At 43.3% G+C, this 16,072-nt stretch overlaps 1 protein-coding gene across 2 annotated transcripts in view; it reads left to right on the top strand.

Moving 5' to 3' along the window:
* BMAL2 (basic helix-loop-helix ARNT like 2) overlaps window positions 1-16,072 on the top strand; it is a 94,545-nt gene that overhangs the window by 60,141 nt on the left and 18,332 nt on the right. For both annotated transcript variants that reach the window (XM_073621736.1, XM_073621737.1), the window contains exons 7-10: window positions 3,748-3,865; window positions 6,210-6,353; window positions 10,565-10,805; window positions 13,053-13,159. In XM_073621736.1, coding sequence (XP_073477837.1) covers window positions 3,748-3,865; window positions 6,210-6,353; window positions 10,565-10,805; window positions 13,053-13,159 — 610 coding nt within the window. The remainder of the gene's footprint in view (window positions 1-3,747; window positions 3,866-6,209; window positions 6,354-10,564; window positions 10,806-13,052; window positions 13,160-16,072) is intronic.

Here is a 16,072-nt window from a genome sequence, read left to right as displayed (position 1 = left end):
GTAGAAGCTCGGAGTCCCTCCAGGGACTATCACCTGATAAGGTGAGGTCTAGGTGGGGTACGTGGGCAACCACCAAGGGGACAAGTAGCCCATTGCCCCGTCCAGTTCAATACAACATGTAAACAGGGTGAAAAAATGAGGTGCAAAAAAAGAAAAACAACAACAGAAAGGAAAAAAAAAAGTATATGGAACTCAAACTCCCAAAAAGTGCAAAAACAAGGCAGCCGGGCAGAGGGCTGAGTAACAGACCCCCCAGTCCATCACGGTGCATAAGGTGTAGCTCGAAGTTGGGTAGTACTACAGGGGACCCAAGGTGCAGCGTCCTGCAAGAGGAGGTGCGGTTTTAATGCAGTGCGTCCATTGAGTCCAGTGTCCCGGCCAAAATACCGATAATGGAGAGGAGGTAATCCGTGGTCTCGTCCAGAAGTTAGAGAAAGGTTGGCAGTAGCGTGTTCAGTCGCTGGTTGCAGAGGTGCCCGGACGGGGGCCGTCTATCTGCCTGTTACGACCACGGGAGCGCCTGCTTCCAGCCGCCTGGATCCATGGTTGAGGTAGCTGGGGGATCGGGATGTCCGGTGCGGTGCGCCAATCTGGGAAATCCACAGGGCTAAGCTCCAAGGTGTGTAAGAAGCGGGGGAGGTCATCTTTTGTACGCAATATAGCCCAACGGCCATTTTTAGACGCCTGGAGGCTGAATGGGAAGCCTCAGCGATATGTGAGGCCTGCCGCTTGAATTTCTGCCAGAAGTGGGCCTAGGGCCCGTCGTTGCATTAGGTTGCGCCTGGAGAGGTCCTGATAGAAGGACAGCTGAGCTCCATCAAAGTCAAAGACTGGTCTATTGCGCATCTTTTGCATGATGCGATCCTTTAGTGTAAATTTATGCAGCTTGCAGATCACATCTCTGGGGTTTTCCGGGTCTTCTGATGGGGGCCTGAGTGCCCTATGAGCCCTATCTATCTCAATCGGCACTGACGGAGGCAGACTCAGGATTTCACAGAACTCTCCCTGCAGCGTGGGAGCAATATCTTTAGGTGCGGTAGCTTCTGTAAGGCCTCGTATGCGAATATTCGCTCGCCTGCTGCGGTTCTCCATGTCGTCTAACTGGCACAGGAGGGCCTCAATTTGGTGACTGTGGGTTACGGTCTGTTCTCTGAGCTGGGAGATGGTGGGTATAGTATCGTCGAATTTCTGCTCCAAAGTCTCTACCCTGTGAACCAGCTCAGTGGTATCTGCTTGCAATTGTTCAATATCCTGCTTGAAAGCCCTTTCAGACCATAGGTGCTGTCTGATATCCCTGTCTTCAGTCAGATCTGCCAAATCTGTACCCCTGTCTTGTGGTGATGTGGAGCGGGGGGATGCAGGGGGGATGGAGTCGCTTACAAGCCTGGGAGAGGAGATAGGAGATAGTGCTGGAGGTGCAGGCTGAGTCTCCTGTTGCTGCAGCGTGGCCGTTCGTTCCCGGCGCCATCTTGGATTTTCCCCTCTGCTGACGAGGGGTGTCTGAAAGGAAGCAATCCAACGATCCCTGGCCGTGAGAGTGGGCTTTTTTCGGCTGTGATGAAGCCCGCCGTCGCTGTGACATACCCTGGGTGGAAATCGGGGGGTAATCACCCCTGTAGCTGCTGTTATACCTGCGGACTGGACGGAGCTCGGTCTCAGCACGTCCTCACTCCTCCATAGCCAGGCCATGCCCCTGTGCAGTGCTATTTTTAAGTTTTTTTGCATAGCCTGTTCACATACAGTATATGTATTTTATAAATCAAAGTCTATCATATTCATGTACTTCTTCCATCTAAAAGCACTGAAGTTCATCTGTGTTATCGTGGTGAGTTTTTAGAGGTACAGGACACTATGCGGACACACAGCATGCCTGTATTGGGTAGTTGGCTCAGCATTCAGCCTGCCACTGGCGCACCCCCCCCCCCATCCAATCACAGCCTGCCTCTTGAACACGCCCCCTGCCCAAGCACATCCTGCATCTTGTGTCCGGTTGAATAGACTATAGAATAAGCTCTAACGAGCAGGGCCCTCTGATTCCTCCTGTATTGAATTGAATTGTATTGTACTTGTACTGTCTGCCCTAATGTTGTAAAGTGCTGCGTAAACTGTCGGCACTATATAAATCCTGTATAATAATAATAATAATAATACAGGCATACGGTGTGTCTGCTCAATGTCCTGTAACCCCATTGTCAGGTGGAAGAGGTGCTTGGTCACATGACAGAATTTTCTAACCTTGTAAAAGAAAGATCATCTGTGAAATTATTCAAAAGCAGTTACGGTGTCTGCATAGTTACAGTATAACTATATTTGAAAGTGTCTCTAATTTTTAGTTTGTTCACAACTACTTGTCTAACCCAGGGATTAGAGGGAGGTGGGGGTTAAAAGGTAGTTTAAGGGGAGAGTGTTCCTGGATATGAGCTTTTGCTTTTCGTTAGACTTTTTTCCTTTTTTGAGCATTTGTACAGGCAGGTGTCTGAGGCTTGAGCAATTTTATAAAAACAATTTTTAGCCAATGCAAAGCTGGTTAGAAGGGGAAAGAAAATCGCATGCTATGTGTGTTTTCGTCTACTGGGACCAAAAAGGCAGGAATTTTGTAGCTCAAAAGAAACTCATGTACTTTTTCGAGTTACAGACTTTAAGCAACCATGGGATTTCAGGGGTTTAAACTACAAAATGCTTGGGTGTGAAAGGCGTCTAATGTAAAGCCCAACTCCGGGCAACTAAGAAATCATCCATTGCAGTGGGGCTGTGCCTGCACTGTAAGGGTTAATTGCTCGTTTATGTCTAAGGCCCCTTTCACATGGCGCGGATCCACTGGACGAACTCCGCCATCTCAGCGGGGGATCGCTCCATTGATCCCCGCTGAGCAGGTGGATGACTGGTCCGTCTCTGCTCACTGTGCAGGGACGGACCTGTCAGAGCCCCGCTGTGGAGCTGGGGAGATCAGGGGCTGGGCTGGAGATCTGGGGAGAGCAGATGAAAACGGACAGCCTGTCCATTTTCATCCGATGGACGGATGGTGAAAGTATCATCATCCGTCTGTTTTGAGTGGATATTGTCGGATCGGATGGCAGGCTGGTGTCAGCGGACACATCTCTACTGATATCCGCCTGCCCATAGAAGTCATGGGTGGCCTGCTCAAGTCCGCCTGAAAAACGGACGGGCGGATCCGAGAGGGCCGATCGCGTGATAGGGGCCTAAGGGAGCAATAAAAGGAGATTTACTTACCCGATCCTCTGCTCCTTCCTGCAGCTAAACCAGCCCCTGCAGCATCTGCACCCCCACGCTGCACTGATTTAGAATCCTAAAGACATCAAAACCAGAGCATGGCCCATAGCCCTGCACTGGATGTGAAGACACAGAGGGAGAGTCCAGTTCCAGATGGGGGGGGGATCGGGTAGGCAAAACTGTTTCTCCCCCCCTTAGACAAAACAAGCTATTAACCCTTGCAATGCTGGCACAATCCCAATGCAAGGAAGAATTTTTTTAGTTGCCTGGATTTGGGCTTTAATAAAAGGAATGCATATAACGGGAGCAAAATGTGGGGAAAGGACTGGAGGTGAGCGGGCAGAGCAATATTCTCCAGCAGTACTGAGTATTATAGTAAATGGTAATAGAAGAAATAAATTCCCCATCAGTAAATCGTGAGATGCCATTCACACTGAAAGGTTGTTTAATGTAAATTTCCCATTATAATCACTGTTGAAGTGCCATGCATTATCCATTATCATTTCTCCTTTTTAGGCTGACCTTATAGGACAAAGTCTTTTCGACTATCTACATCCCAAGGATGTTGCCAAAGTAAAGGAACAGCTGTCCTCCTCGGACATCACCCCACGGGAAAAATTAATCGATTCCAAAAGTAAGCGAACTGTGTCTATGGCTTACGCGCTTTCTCTTGAATTTCCCACACCTGTGATTAGTCTTGGAGAAGCACGTGACTCACGTGACAAAAGACACAGTGATGACACAAAGTGCTTTTCAAGCCAATCCCACAAACTACTATCTATATGTAAAATGGCCTAAAGTAACAACACAGCCATGTGCAGAGAACTTTCAACTCATCCTATAAAATCAGACACAATTTATGGACAATTTAACTCTCATCGGCAGTTGTCTGTTGCAGATTTTTTTTCCTGGCTCAGACTTGCACAGCTACAGTATGCTCATAAGGAGATGTATGTATGTACATGTACACTATATTACCAAAAGTATTGGGACACCTGCCTTTACACGCACATGAATTGTACGTGTAAATGGCATCCCAGTCTTCGTCCGTAGGGTTCAATATTGAGTTGGCCCACCCTTTACAGCTATAACAGCTTCAACTCTTCTGGGAAGGCTGTCCACAAGGTTTAGGAGTGTATCTATTGTCTTTATTGCACTTTGCTTTGTGCACTGGTCTAAATAATTTGGTGGAGGGGGGATTATGGTGTGGGGTTGTTTTTCAGGGGTTGGGTTTGGCCCTTTAGTTGCAGTGAACTCTTAAGTTGTCAGCATACCAAGACATTTTGGACAATTTCATGCTCCCAGCGTTGTGGGAACAGTTTGGTGAAGGTCCCTTCCTGTTCCAACATGACTGTGCACCCGTGGACAAAGCAAGGTCCATAAAGACATTGATGAGCACGTTTAGGGTGGCCTGCACAGAGTCCTGACCTCACCCCGATAGAACACCTTTGGGATGAATTTGATCGGAGACTGTGATCCAGGCCTTCTTGTCCAACATCAGTGCCTATCCTCACAAATGCGCTTCTGGAAGAATGATCAAATATTCCCATAGATACATTCCTAAACGTTGTGGACAGCCTTCCCTATTATAGCTGCAAAGGATGGGCCAACTCAATATTGAACCCTACGTACGAAGACTGGGATGCCAATAAAGTTCATGTGCGTGTACAGGCAGGCGTTCCAATACTTTTGGTAATACAGTGTATATATTTAATTATATATAAAGATTATTTCTTCCTTGTGTGGATAACCCTTGTGGTGACCAAACACATTTCAACAAAGGATCAATTTCTTTTTCGATCTATCTCGTCTGGAATAATCAATATAGAATCAATAACTCATTCAGTCGATATGCCACACATGGGTAAGTAGATTTTTATTGATAGTTAAGATATGATTGTAACTTCCAATCCTACGTCATCAATCAGATCTCTGTTTCCACTATTCAGTCTCATGGTCTAATCTATCGAAATATGAGCAGATTCCGTGCTGCTAATTGATACAAAACGACTGATATTATTCCACCCTGGGCAATCGACTCAGTTTAACAGATACAATCTAAATTGAGTCTACATCAATTGGAATCTAGGTTATGGCTTTTTGATTGCTTGCAGATATGATCATATTGATTGAATCACCCATCAGTTGGATAATAAAATTAAAGCATGTATGGCCAGCCTTAGATGCAGAGGATTCATATAAACCTCGGCCATAACATATATATTTTTTTCCCCAAGAAAAGGTTATGGCTTTTCTAAAATGACCTTGGAGTTATGACATAATTTTATATGGCCATTTTAGATGTATTTGGTGCTTTGTGGAGCTTCTTTTAGCTGTCAAAGGTAAAGCTGAACTCCGGGCACAAAGACCTGTATTTAAATTTGTTCCTTAGTAGCCTGCATGGATCTAAATCCACTTTGTGTTCACCAAATTCCTTTACAAGTCCAGATATTTTCTTGCAAAAGTAACGATGACATCATCAATGTGTGAGGTACATAATCTATCTGTGCAGAGAGCAGAGCTGTGGGAGGGGCTCAGCAGGTCCATTCACTACAGGCTGCCTGCAGAAAACTACAAGAGGAGGCGGAGACAAGACCAGTCACCCTGCACAAGGAGAGAGAGCAGCAGTGACCGGTCTTCATGACAGGAAGCTCCTACACAGAGGTAAAGTCTCACACTGGATTACTGCACAGATCTGGAAGAAATACACAAAGCACACCAAGAGTCAAGTAAAAATACATGACTCTTCTGTTTAAATAATATTTGCTTTTCTTAGAGTTCAGCTTTAATCTTTAAAAACGAAAAAAAAAAAACAACAAACTTTTGTTGTAAAATTTTCACTCGCTTTCAAGTTTGATGCTGTCTGCCTGTGGACTCATCATCTGTCGCTCCTTGCTATAATAAAACTAAATGTCTTTCCTCATTAATCCAGACGTCATCTTTTGAACTGATTCAGTCTTATTAAACTGTTTTGAAAGCTGGTTTGCAAGTGCACACACACTTTCAGGCTGGCTCTTCCCGTCTCCATTGGGGCTCCCGGCGGTCGTTCTTCTGTCGCATAAGGACCGGTCGCGTGTCCAACAAAGAGAAGGAGGAATTCCTTTGCGGAGCAAAGAAAAAAGGTAGTTCTTATGTTACTAAAGGCAACAGTGACTTCCCACTGTCAGGTTTAAAATGAATCTAAGGGCCCAATGTTGTACATTTGACACTCGCAATTCTGTTTGTCAATGTTTGTTGTGTTAGGACAGCACATTCAAAATGACTGGGCTGCCAATGCACCACAATGCATAAAAAACAGGTGAATGCTCCACTTCTGTCAGTGCACCGCAGTGTACATTCATTGGCATGGTACACTAGGATGTCACTGTATCACTCCAACACATAGCAGATTTTGCATCTTAGATGGAGTGGGGAAGGATTATAACTTACAATTATGAACAGAATATGTAGTCATGGATTTTGTGTGGACATACCATAAAAACAACTTTATTATGTAACATTAAACATCTATTACTCAAAATTGAAAACTACACTCCACATAGGGGTTCACAACATGCAGTTATTCCAATTTACAGTTCACATTCACATTTTGGGAATCCTTCAGGAGCACATGTGACAGAATCGGTACACTGGAACCCACTCCTAATCTTTAATATCTTTAATATTTAATAATCTTTAATATCTGCCAGTGGGGTAGACAGGAATTCATAGCATGTGTATGCTGCTCATAGAGGTGCAAATGAGTAAGCCAAGGTGAAGCCACTGCTTCTTGGATGGAAAATGCGGGTACATTCAGTAAACAGTCAATAGTCTTGTACACATAATCTTAAAATAAAAGGACCAACTTCCCAATGGGGAACCATCCAGACCCAATGTGAATAAGTCACCATAAAGACAGCATGGTAGTCAAAGTAGTCAAGGCGCACATATAGGTGCATCTCAAAAAATTAGAATATCATGAATAAGTACATTTTTTTTTTTCAGTAATTCAATTTAAAAAGTGAAGCTCATTTATTTTATATAGATGTGTTACACACACACACACACACTCAGTGATCGATTTCAAGCATTTCTTTCTTTTATTTTGATGATTATTACGGCTTACAGCTAGTGAAAACCCAAAATTCAGTATCTCAGAAAATTAAATTAGAATACTACATAAAACCAATAAAAAAAGGATTTTTAATACAAAAATGTTGGCTTACTGAAAAGTATATTTCTTGTACAGTATAGTATGCACTCAATAGTTGGTTTGGGCTCCTTTTGCATGAATTACTACATCAATGCGGCATGGCATGGAGGCGATCAGCCTGTTATGGAAGCCCAGGTTGCTTTTGGCAGTGTGGGCAGGTGCCAAGTCCTGCTGGAAAACAAAATCAGCATCTCCATGAAGCTGGTCAGAGGAGGGAAGCATGAAGTGCTCTAGAATTTCCTGGTAGAGGGCTTCGCTGACTTTGGACTTCATAAAACACAGTGGATCAACTACAGCAGATGACATGGCTCCCCAAATCATCACTGACTGTGGAAACCTCACACTGGACCTCATGCAACTTGGATTTTGTGCCTCTCCACTCTTCCGCCAGACTCTGGGACCTTGATTTCCAAATTAAATGCAAAATTTACTTTCATCCAAAAACAGTCCAATCCAGTTTTCTCCTTAGCCCAGGTAAGATGCTTCTGACATTGTCTCTAGTTCAGGAGTGGCTTGACATAAGGAATGGGACAGTTGTAGCCCATGTTCTGGATACGTCTGTGTGTGGTGGCTCTTGAAGCACTGACACCAGCTGTAGTCTACTACTTGTGAATCTCCCCAAATTCTTGAATGGCCTTTGCTTCACAATCCTCTCAAGGCTGCGGTTATCCCTGTTACTTGTGCACCTTTTTTCTACCACGCTTTTTCCTTCCACTCAACTTTCCATTAATATGCTTGGATACAGCACTCTGTGAACAGCCAGCTTCTTTAGCAACGTGGAGGGTGTCAATGACTGTCTTCTGGTCAACTGTCAAGTCAGCAGTCTTCCCCATGATTGTGTAACCTACTGAACCAGACTGAGAAACCATTTAGCTGATTAGAGTGTGACACCATGAGTCTACAATATTGAACTTTTTCACAATATTCTAATTTTCTGATATACTGAATTCGGGTTTTTCACTAGCTGTAAGCCATAATCCTCAAAATTAAAACAAAGAAATGCTTAAATTATATCACTTTATGTGTAATGAATCTATATGAGTTTCACTTTTTGAAATGAATTGTTGCAATAAATTATTTTTTTGATGATATTCTAATCTTTTGAAATGCACCTGTATATTCTAAAGAGAGGGCTCTTGATCCAGCCTGAACCCCTATGTGGAGAGTAACTTTTATTGTTGTGTAATACATTTTTAATGGTACATAATAAAGTTGTTTTATGTTACTTAGTTCCTCTTCCATATGTCCACACAAAGTCCATGACTGCATATTCTGTTCATAGTTGTATACGATTTGTTAGGATGTGGACATATAGCACACATAGTCTGAGCTTCTCTCCCGCTGTAGATAAGGATTATAACTTCTGATGTTTTATTGCTGTCTGTGACCCTGATTGGGAGATTCAGCCCTCTGTTTGTCCAGGCGACCATTGTCATTGATAGGAATTCAAACTTTTACAACTGGTAGTAGGTGGGGTAACTGGGTGAGAGAAGTTTTCCAGTTGGGACACCTGTTCTGGTGACAGTTGTCTAAGTGGGATTTTCCTTCACTTTGGAAATTACCGTTAGTTTCCTGTTGTGTCTCTGGGACACAAAAAAAGAAGAATAAACTGATCCTGAGAACCCCCATGTGATCCGATTCTAGTGCGTGGAAAAACAAGTCCCTGCACTATTTTCTGTGCGAATCCAATGCGAGTTCAGCCATACAACTGTATGGCTGAACTCGCATTGCTCAGTGATCGCATGTGATCAGCACCTGCGGTGCGGGTGCGAATCACATGCGATCTCTGAGATTGCGCTAGTGTGAACCCAGGCTGAAGGTACCCTTGAAATAAATTTCATCGTTCAGAAAATCCCTACTAAAAATTTTATGTGCAATAGCTTGTTCATTAGGAAAAGGTCTCCCCTTACATTGGTGCTCATGGGGGAAAGTCTCTCTAAATTGGTGCTTATTGGGGGAAAGTCCCCTTTACATGGTGCTCAAGGCTGCTGATAAGGCAGTACAGCTGGCCATCCTGTACAGGGCCCAGGCCTCATAAGTTCAACAAAGAGGCCCGGGCACCTAAGGAGCAAGGGGCTGGCTGTACTGCCTTATCGCCGAAAGTGATCTCCCTGTGGCTCTCACTGCAGTGCAGTCAGTTTCTCTTCCTCTGCCTCTCGCTGGCTTTCAGCTGCTGCCGGGAGAGCTACAGAGGGATCGGTTAAATTAACTGCGCCCCCCTTCCCATCACTCTGATCATCCCCCTTTCCATTTCTCCAATCTTGTTTGCCCCATCACAGAGCTGCCAGCTTCTCCTCCTGATCTTCCTGCCGGTTGCAGCTGCTGCTGGGCAAAGGAGGATTGGGGGATAGGATGAAAAGGGGAATGGAGGATGGTAAATCATGTGATATTTACTGGCCCCTTCCCTTTCTAAATGAACAGAGTGAGGGAACGGTACCAATCGCTCTGGTGCTCATTCATAACTGAAGCAATGTTAACTGTGTTTACTATAGTTCAGTTTGTCAATGAACAGGGAGCCTCTGTACAGCAGTCCTCCTGTTCATTCATGAGGCTACAGAAAAAGGGATTGAGGAATCTATGTCCTCTGTACCTTTCTGTCTCAAAAGTAAGACATGAGGAGGCTGCTTAGACCCCTGATATTTTACTAAAGCCTCCCCCCTCCTCCCAACAGGGCTGCTAAAAAAAAAAGAAGAAAAATGTAAAAAAAAAAAAAATAAATTAGGAGCTTTGCCACACGTGTTCATTGGGAAAAGCGAAGCGTTCCCTTACATTTTTGCTTATTGGGTGATCTCCCTTACATTGTTGCTCAGTGAGAAGTGTACCCTTTTACAATATGGAGTCAAAGGGAAGCCTGTCCCTTACATTAATGCTAAGTGAGAAGAATGCCACACATATAGACCACTAGAAAGGTCATTGGTATCCTTATTTACTTCCCTATAAGAGAACAGGAGAGATCCACTGGCAGCCACTATACATGATACCTGCAAAGTGCCTGGTAAGGAAACTATGCAGGCTGTATCAGGAGGTCAATCCACCTTTCAGAACTGCTCAGGGAACCCTAGCAATTTCTGCGGGATTCCTGGTTGAAAAGGGCCACTTTTATAAATGAATGCCACTGGTCTTATTTTTTTTCCTTTGTAGAACACCGGCGATTCTGTACCATCCACTGCACGGGTTACCTCCGTAACTGCCTATCCAGCGAAGTAGGAATGAAAGAAGACAGTGACTCTGAGAAAGAGTCCTACAATTTCAGCTGCCTTGTGGCCATTGGGAGGCTCCACCCGTTCATCATGCCGCAGAGCACCCCCGAGATTAAAGTCAAGCCCACCGAGTTTGTCACACGTTACACCATGGATGGTAAATTTGTTTATGTGGATCAACGGTAAGGACTGTCAATCAATCCTTCTCCCTTTCCTTCCTATCGTGTTGGGTTGTTGTTTTGTGGCCATAAAAGTGTTTTTGTTTTGTTTACTTGTTGTTAATGACATTTTAATGAAGATGTACTTCATTTTAAAGTAGAACTCTAGCCGAAAATGGCCTAATTTTGGATGGGATGGGAAAGGGTTAGAATCTCAGTTGGATTTTTAAAGCTGTCTGAGTCCGAATTGAGGATATTTTCCCCTCACCTCCTGCCTGACAACACATCTGAAAGTAAGGAAATATTCTTAGTTGGAACTCCGATAGCAGCAAAAATTTAGCTAGAATTCCAATTTAACCCTCCTGGCAGTATTCCCAAGTGTGGCTCGGTGTCAAATTTCATTATCATTAGCGGTAACCCCGAGCCACACTCGGGATTGCATTGCAGAATCCTGGTACAACATACTTGCCTTGTCACCAGGATCCTGCGAAGTCCCCCCGCTGTGTCCTCCTCCGGATCATCTTCCCGATGTCCTGTGTTCCGGGCTTCTTGCCCTGCGAGCGTTGCGACGCATGGGGCGGAGCCCGGTGGCAAATTCAAAAAGTACAAAATACATAACACAGTACACTGTAATCTTACAGATTACATTACTGTATCAAATTATTTCACATCCCTGTTGTCCCTAGTACTTTGTCCAGTGCCCTGCATGCAGTTTTATATATATATATATATATATATATATATATATATATATATATATATATATATATATATATATATATATTTCTACCTGGAAACTTGAGATTGTCCATGGCAACCAAAAACTGTCCCTTTAAGTCAAAAGCGGTTTTAGACCAGCTAGAAAACAGCGATAGTAAATTAGAACACTTGCAGAATTGAGTGATAGTGAGTCGTGGGGAAATTAATTTTATTATTATTGTATTATTATTTTTATAATTATTTATAGTTACCCGTATTTATCGGCGTATAACACGCGCCAGCGTATAACACGCACCCCAATTTAAGAGGGAAGTTTTAGGGAAAAAAACTCCTTTAAAATAGACCACTTTGAAGAAAAATAATGGTTAGTGGGCATCAATGCAGCCTTATCTGTGCCCATCTGCAGCTTTAGTGCAGCCTAATCTGTGTCCATCTGCAGCCTGATCTGTGCCCATCTGCAGCCTAATCAGTGCCCATCTACAGCATTGCTCCTTGCTGCAGCCTGATCAGTGTCCATCTGCAGCCTTGCTGAAATTTAGGCTGCCACCGAGGGGAAGGTGGGGACGAGCGCTGTCGAAATAGAGCCAGATCTCCTGTGTACTTGGCTCGGCGTCACGCCCAGTCCCGCCCCTTGGCCCGGATCCTATGATGGACATAACACCAGCCCAATGCCAGAACGTCAATGCTAGGAGCCGTCCAGGGGGCGGGACTGAGCCTGACTGCGAGCCGAGTTCACAGGAGATCCGGCTCTATTTTGGCAGCGCTCGTCCCCTCCTTCCCCCTCTGTGGCAGCCTATATCAGCGTATAACACGCAAACACGATTTTCCCCTCATTTTAAGACGGAAAAAGTGCGTGTTATACACCGATAAATACGGTATTTATTATGTTATAATTTATGATTTCGTGTTTCAAACTTTACCATACCCGGGATGTCTACTAGACTCTTGTTTGGACAGATTTAAGTGAGTTATTCCTAAGAATTACAGGCCTACAATATAAAATGCCAAATTTCCTTGCGAAACAATGTATTGCTTTGAGAATCTTACATAATCATACTGCCAGGGAGGCTACAATAATACCATATGTTTGTAGCTGCGGTGAGAATGGATCAGGTTGGACTTGATGATAATTATACTGAAGATCACTTTTATTTGGCTCGCTTACGTTTCAATCCCCGCACTTGCTGTAAAAAAGGGAAAATCTCCCCTTCTCAGACCCCCTTACCCTCCCTTATGTCTGACACCCTATCAAATAGATAGAAAACGTCAGCCAAAACTAGGATAAAAAATGTGGCTGGATTTTGTTGTGTTCCATCCTTCCCTTCTAAGGAAGTGGTACATATTTTACTACATCTACTATGTCAGATTTCTGAAACTTGTTTGGCTCTCAGTCTATTATTTTTTTTTTTTATTGAGATTCTGCTGCTACAAAAAGCAAACATGTAATAGGGATTTACTAACTCCCTCAAAGCCTAGCTATCCCTTGCAACAAATATTTGAACATGACATGCTTTGTAGTCACTTTACTCAACCACCTTGTGTCTTTTTCAGAGCCACGGCTATTTTAGGGTACCTTCCTCAGGAGCTTTTGGGCACTTCCTGCTATGAGTACTTCCATCCAGATGACCACAGCCACCTAACGGACCATCACAAAAGTGGTAATGTCCACCTGTTCCCCAGTACTGCTTCTGTCCCTGCTGGATATTTAATAGCCAATTAATACATGTTATTGCGGCGTATGTCTGTGTTTTGGTCTCTGCGTATTTTGTTTGTAAAATATAAGTCCACATAAGCCCTCACTAAAAATATTCTTATTTCAGTTTAATTCATACTGAAAGAAATTGCTTAAAATGTTTAGGTGTCAACACCTAGAGGTGTATTTTTAAAGCAGTTAGCAGACATTCACCAAACATTTACCCCAAGTGAACCTTTCTGGCGCAAGTATTTTAAACGACTGTGATTGATTCACTACCTGTGATTGTTTGGTGATAGTCACATTTATTGCTTTTATAAATATCCTCCTTTAAAATTGACCTGTGGGCTAAAAATTACATTCTGTGCATAATACAGTCTGTTACTAGCATTAACACACCCTCTTTTTTGTTTTCTCAGTCCCCGGTAACATAATTTATTAACTGTTTATCCTGCCATTAATAGATTTTTCCTCTTTCTGTAACGGGCCAAACTGTCCAGCAAAAGTGGCAGCTACAAGGGTTTATACAAACTATATAACACTAGGGGTGCTTGCAATAGTTAGATTTTATTCAGCTTTTTTTCTTTATTGTACATCACAGGACAAAGGAGAGTTTATTCTTAGACTGTTAGGTTATGCTCCACTTCCAGTTGATTGCACCCTGTCGAAAAGCAAGCATGACACCACTCCGCATTAACTCCTCTCATTTCCAGCATTGCCTCCATTTTTGCTAGTTTCATAAGTGATTGACTTGTCTCTATCTTTGCTGAGAGAGTCCTTTTTTGCTTTAATGCTTGATTTTCTTTAAAATCTTTAGGGATCTCTTGTGTCCAAGGAGGAATTTTAAGCTGCTTTTACCATTGTATTAGAACAGCTGGTGGATATCTGTAAAGATTTGCAAAGAGATGACTGTGAGAAATCTAGGTTTCCCTCCCTTTCCCCTTCTACCATGTCTTAGGTTGAGAGGCAGGGTCCAAGGAAGCAAACTCCTGCAAGGCCGCTTAATTCTCTGAAGAGAATGCCTGGGATTTCATATGTCTCCATCTCAAAAGTCCACAGAGGTGGGCCATAAGAATTGAACTACCATTACTAGAACCTTCACAGCCTAAGGTATCAGGCTTAGGGTCTTGGCAACTGGCCAAACCAACCAAGTCCTCTCTGTTGCATTCTCATTCTGAAAGGTATCTGTGCCCCCTAAGCAATTTGTGCAACAATACCTGTTTCCCCAACAAGTGGGCGATCTCTGTGGACCTTAGTTAAATGTGACCCTTTCTGTACCATTAAACTGCTGGTGTTAAAGGACCTTGCAAACCAAAAAATGTTTTGTTTTTTTTTAAGGTCTCCTTTTTCATACTAGTGCAGTTAACTGAAGGCCATAGTATTGCTTTCCTTTTTTGCCCTGCTCCAAAGCATTGTAAGGAAATTGCTTTTCACTGCCTGGGTGCGGTTAGCGCTGTGCTAGACTACCTCATAGCCATGGTCTCGATTTGTCAAACTTCCATATTATTTGTGTTGGCTGAATGCTCCTGAAGGAGACTAGCTTCCTCTCGATTCACAATTGCTAGGTCGATTTGGCGTAACATTACTGATATGCCAAATCCAGTACTGAAAAGTGGTGTTCCTTCCTTTCCTGTGAAGGTCCACTCTACCAGAAGTTTTGGTGCTTTATGGGCTTTTCAACAGCAGAATTCCTAAGTATGTAAGGCCACCACCTGGTTATCTGCTGACACATTTGCTAAGTTTTACCAAGTTATTGTTCAGGCCTTGATGAATGCTGTCCTTGGTCGAAAAAACCTACAGGCAGCCCTATAGAGGCCTCGTCAATTATTCCTCCTCTTGTTACATTGAGAGGATTATTACTGTTGGGCCTGTTAGCAGTTGTCTGCTGTTGCCCACCCCTCATGAGATTGCTTTTATATGCCCTAGTAATCTAAGATTTAATTCTCCTTTGTCCAGTGAATTACAAGAAAAAGGGATTTTTGACTTACCTGTAAAATCCCTTTCTTGGAGTACATCACAAGATACAGGTTCTCTGGTTTCACTCCAGTATTTGGGCTGTGTCAGGCTTTGCTATTTGCCAGTGTATAATCACGTGGAAGTGGAGCATAACCCAATTGTCTAAGAATTAACTCTCCTGATTGCTGTTATGTATTCAGGAAAAGGATCAAAGACAAATAAGCCAGCCATACCTGGATTGAAACTCAGCTGATTCAGCAGAGACCGGCTGAACTTTGGTCCATGTACTGTATGGCCAGGCTGGTTGTACACAAGTCGATCTATTGTTTGACTTGTATACAAACAGCCAGTCAGGTTTTTCCTGAACCATCGATTGCGCCGGCTATACAAGACAACACTAAGGGCAGAGAAAGCTCCCCACTGGCAGAATACAATACCGCAGCGGGAGGGATTCCCTCATCCACATCGAATGTGTGGATGGGGAAATCGAGGCATTTTTCTTTTATTCAACCCGATGGTTGAAAGAAAAGAAAACGCATAATGTGTGGGCTGCCTTACAGTGTTAGCTGGAGTTAGGGTTTAATTTCTTTGTCTCTTGTTTTAAAGTCCATTTAAAACTAGATATTCATTTAAGACTAACCTGTCCACAGGGTGTCAGTGCTGCTATGTGATTTACTGCAGAACAAATAGTGTTGTCACCCTGTTACAAGAAGTCATAAGATAATGGATCCACCAGCTGGATTATCAGGTAGTAAAACTATGTTAAAAGGGGATGCAGAAAAACAGAAATTGTTGTGTTAAGGCCACTGACAGACTGCATCATAAATGTCACTTTTGCTATTTTGCCCATGGTACTCCTTTAATTTTTGGGCCCCTTGGCTATCTGCAAAAGTAAAATCATGCTACGAGTAAGATTAATTTA

This window comes from Aquarana catesbeiana, linkage group LG03, assembly GCF_042186555.1.
Source record: "Aquarana catesbeiana isolate 2022-GZ linkage group LG03, ASM4218655v1, whole genome shotgun sequence".
Taxonomy (NCBI): domain Eukaryota; kingdom Metazoa; phylum Chordata; class Amphibia; order Anura; family Ranidae; genus Aquarana; species Aquarana catesbeiana.
The sequence above is the reverse complement of the archived record's forward strand: the minus strand, read 5'-3'. Positions and strand labels throughout refer to the sequence as shown.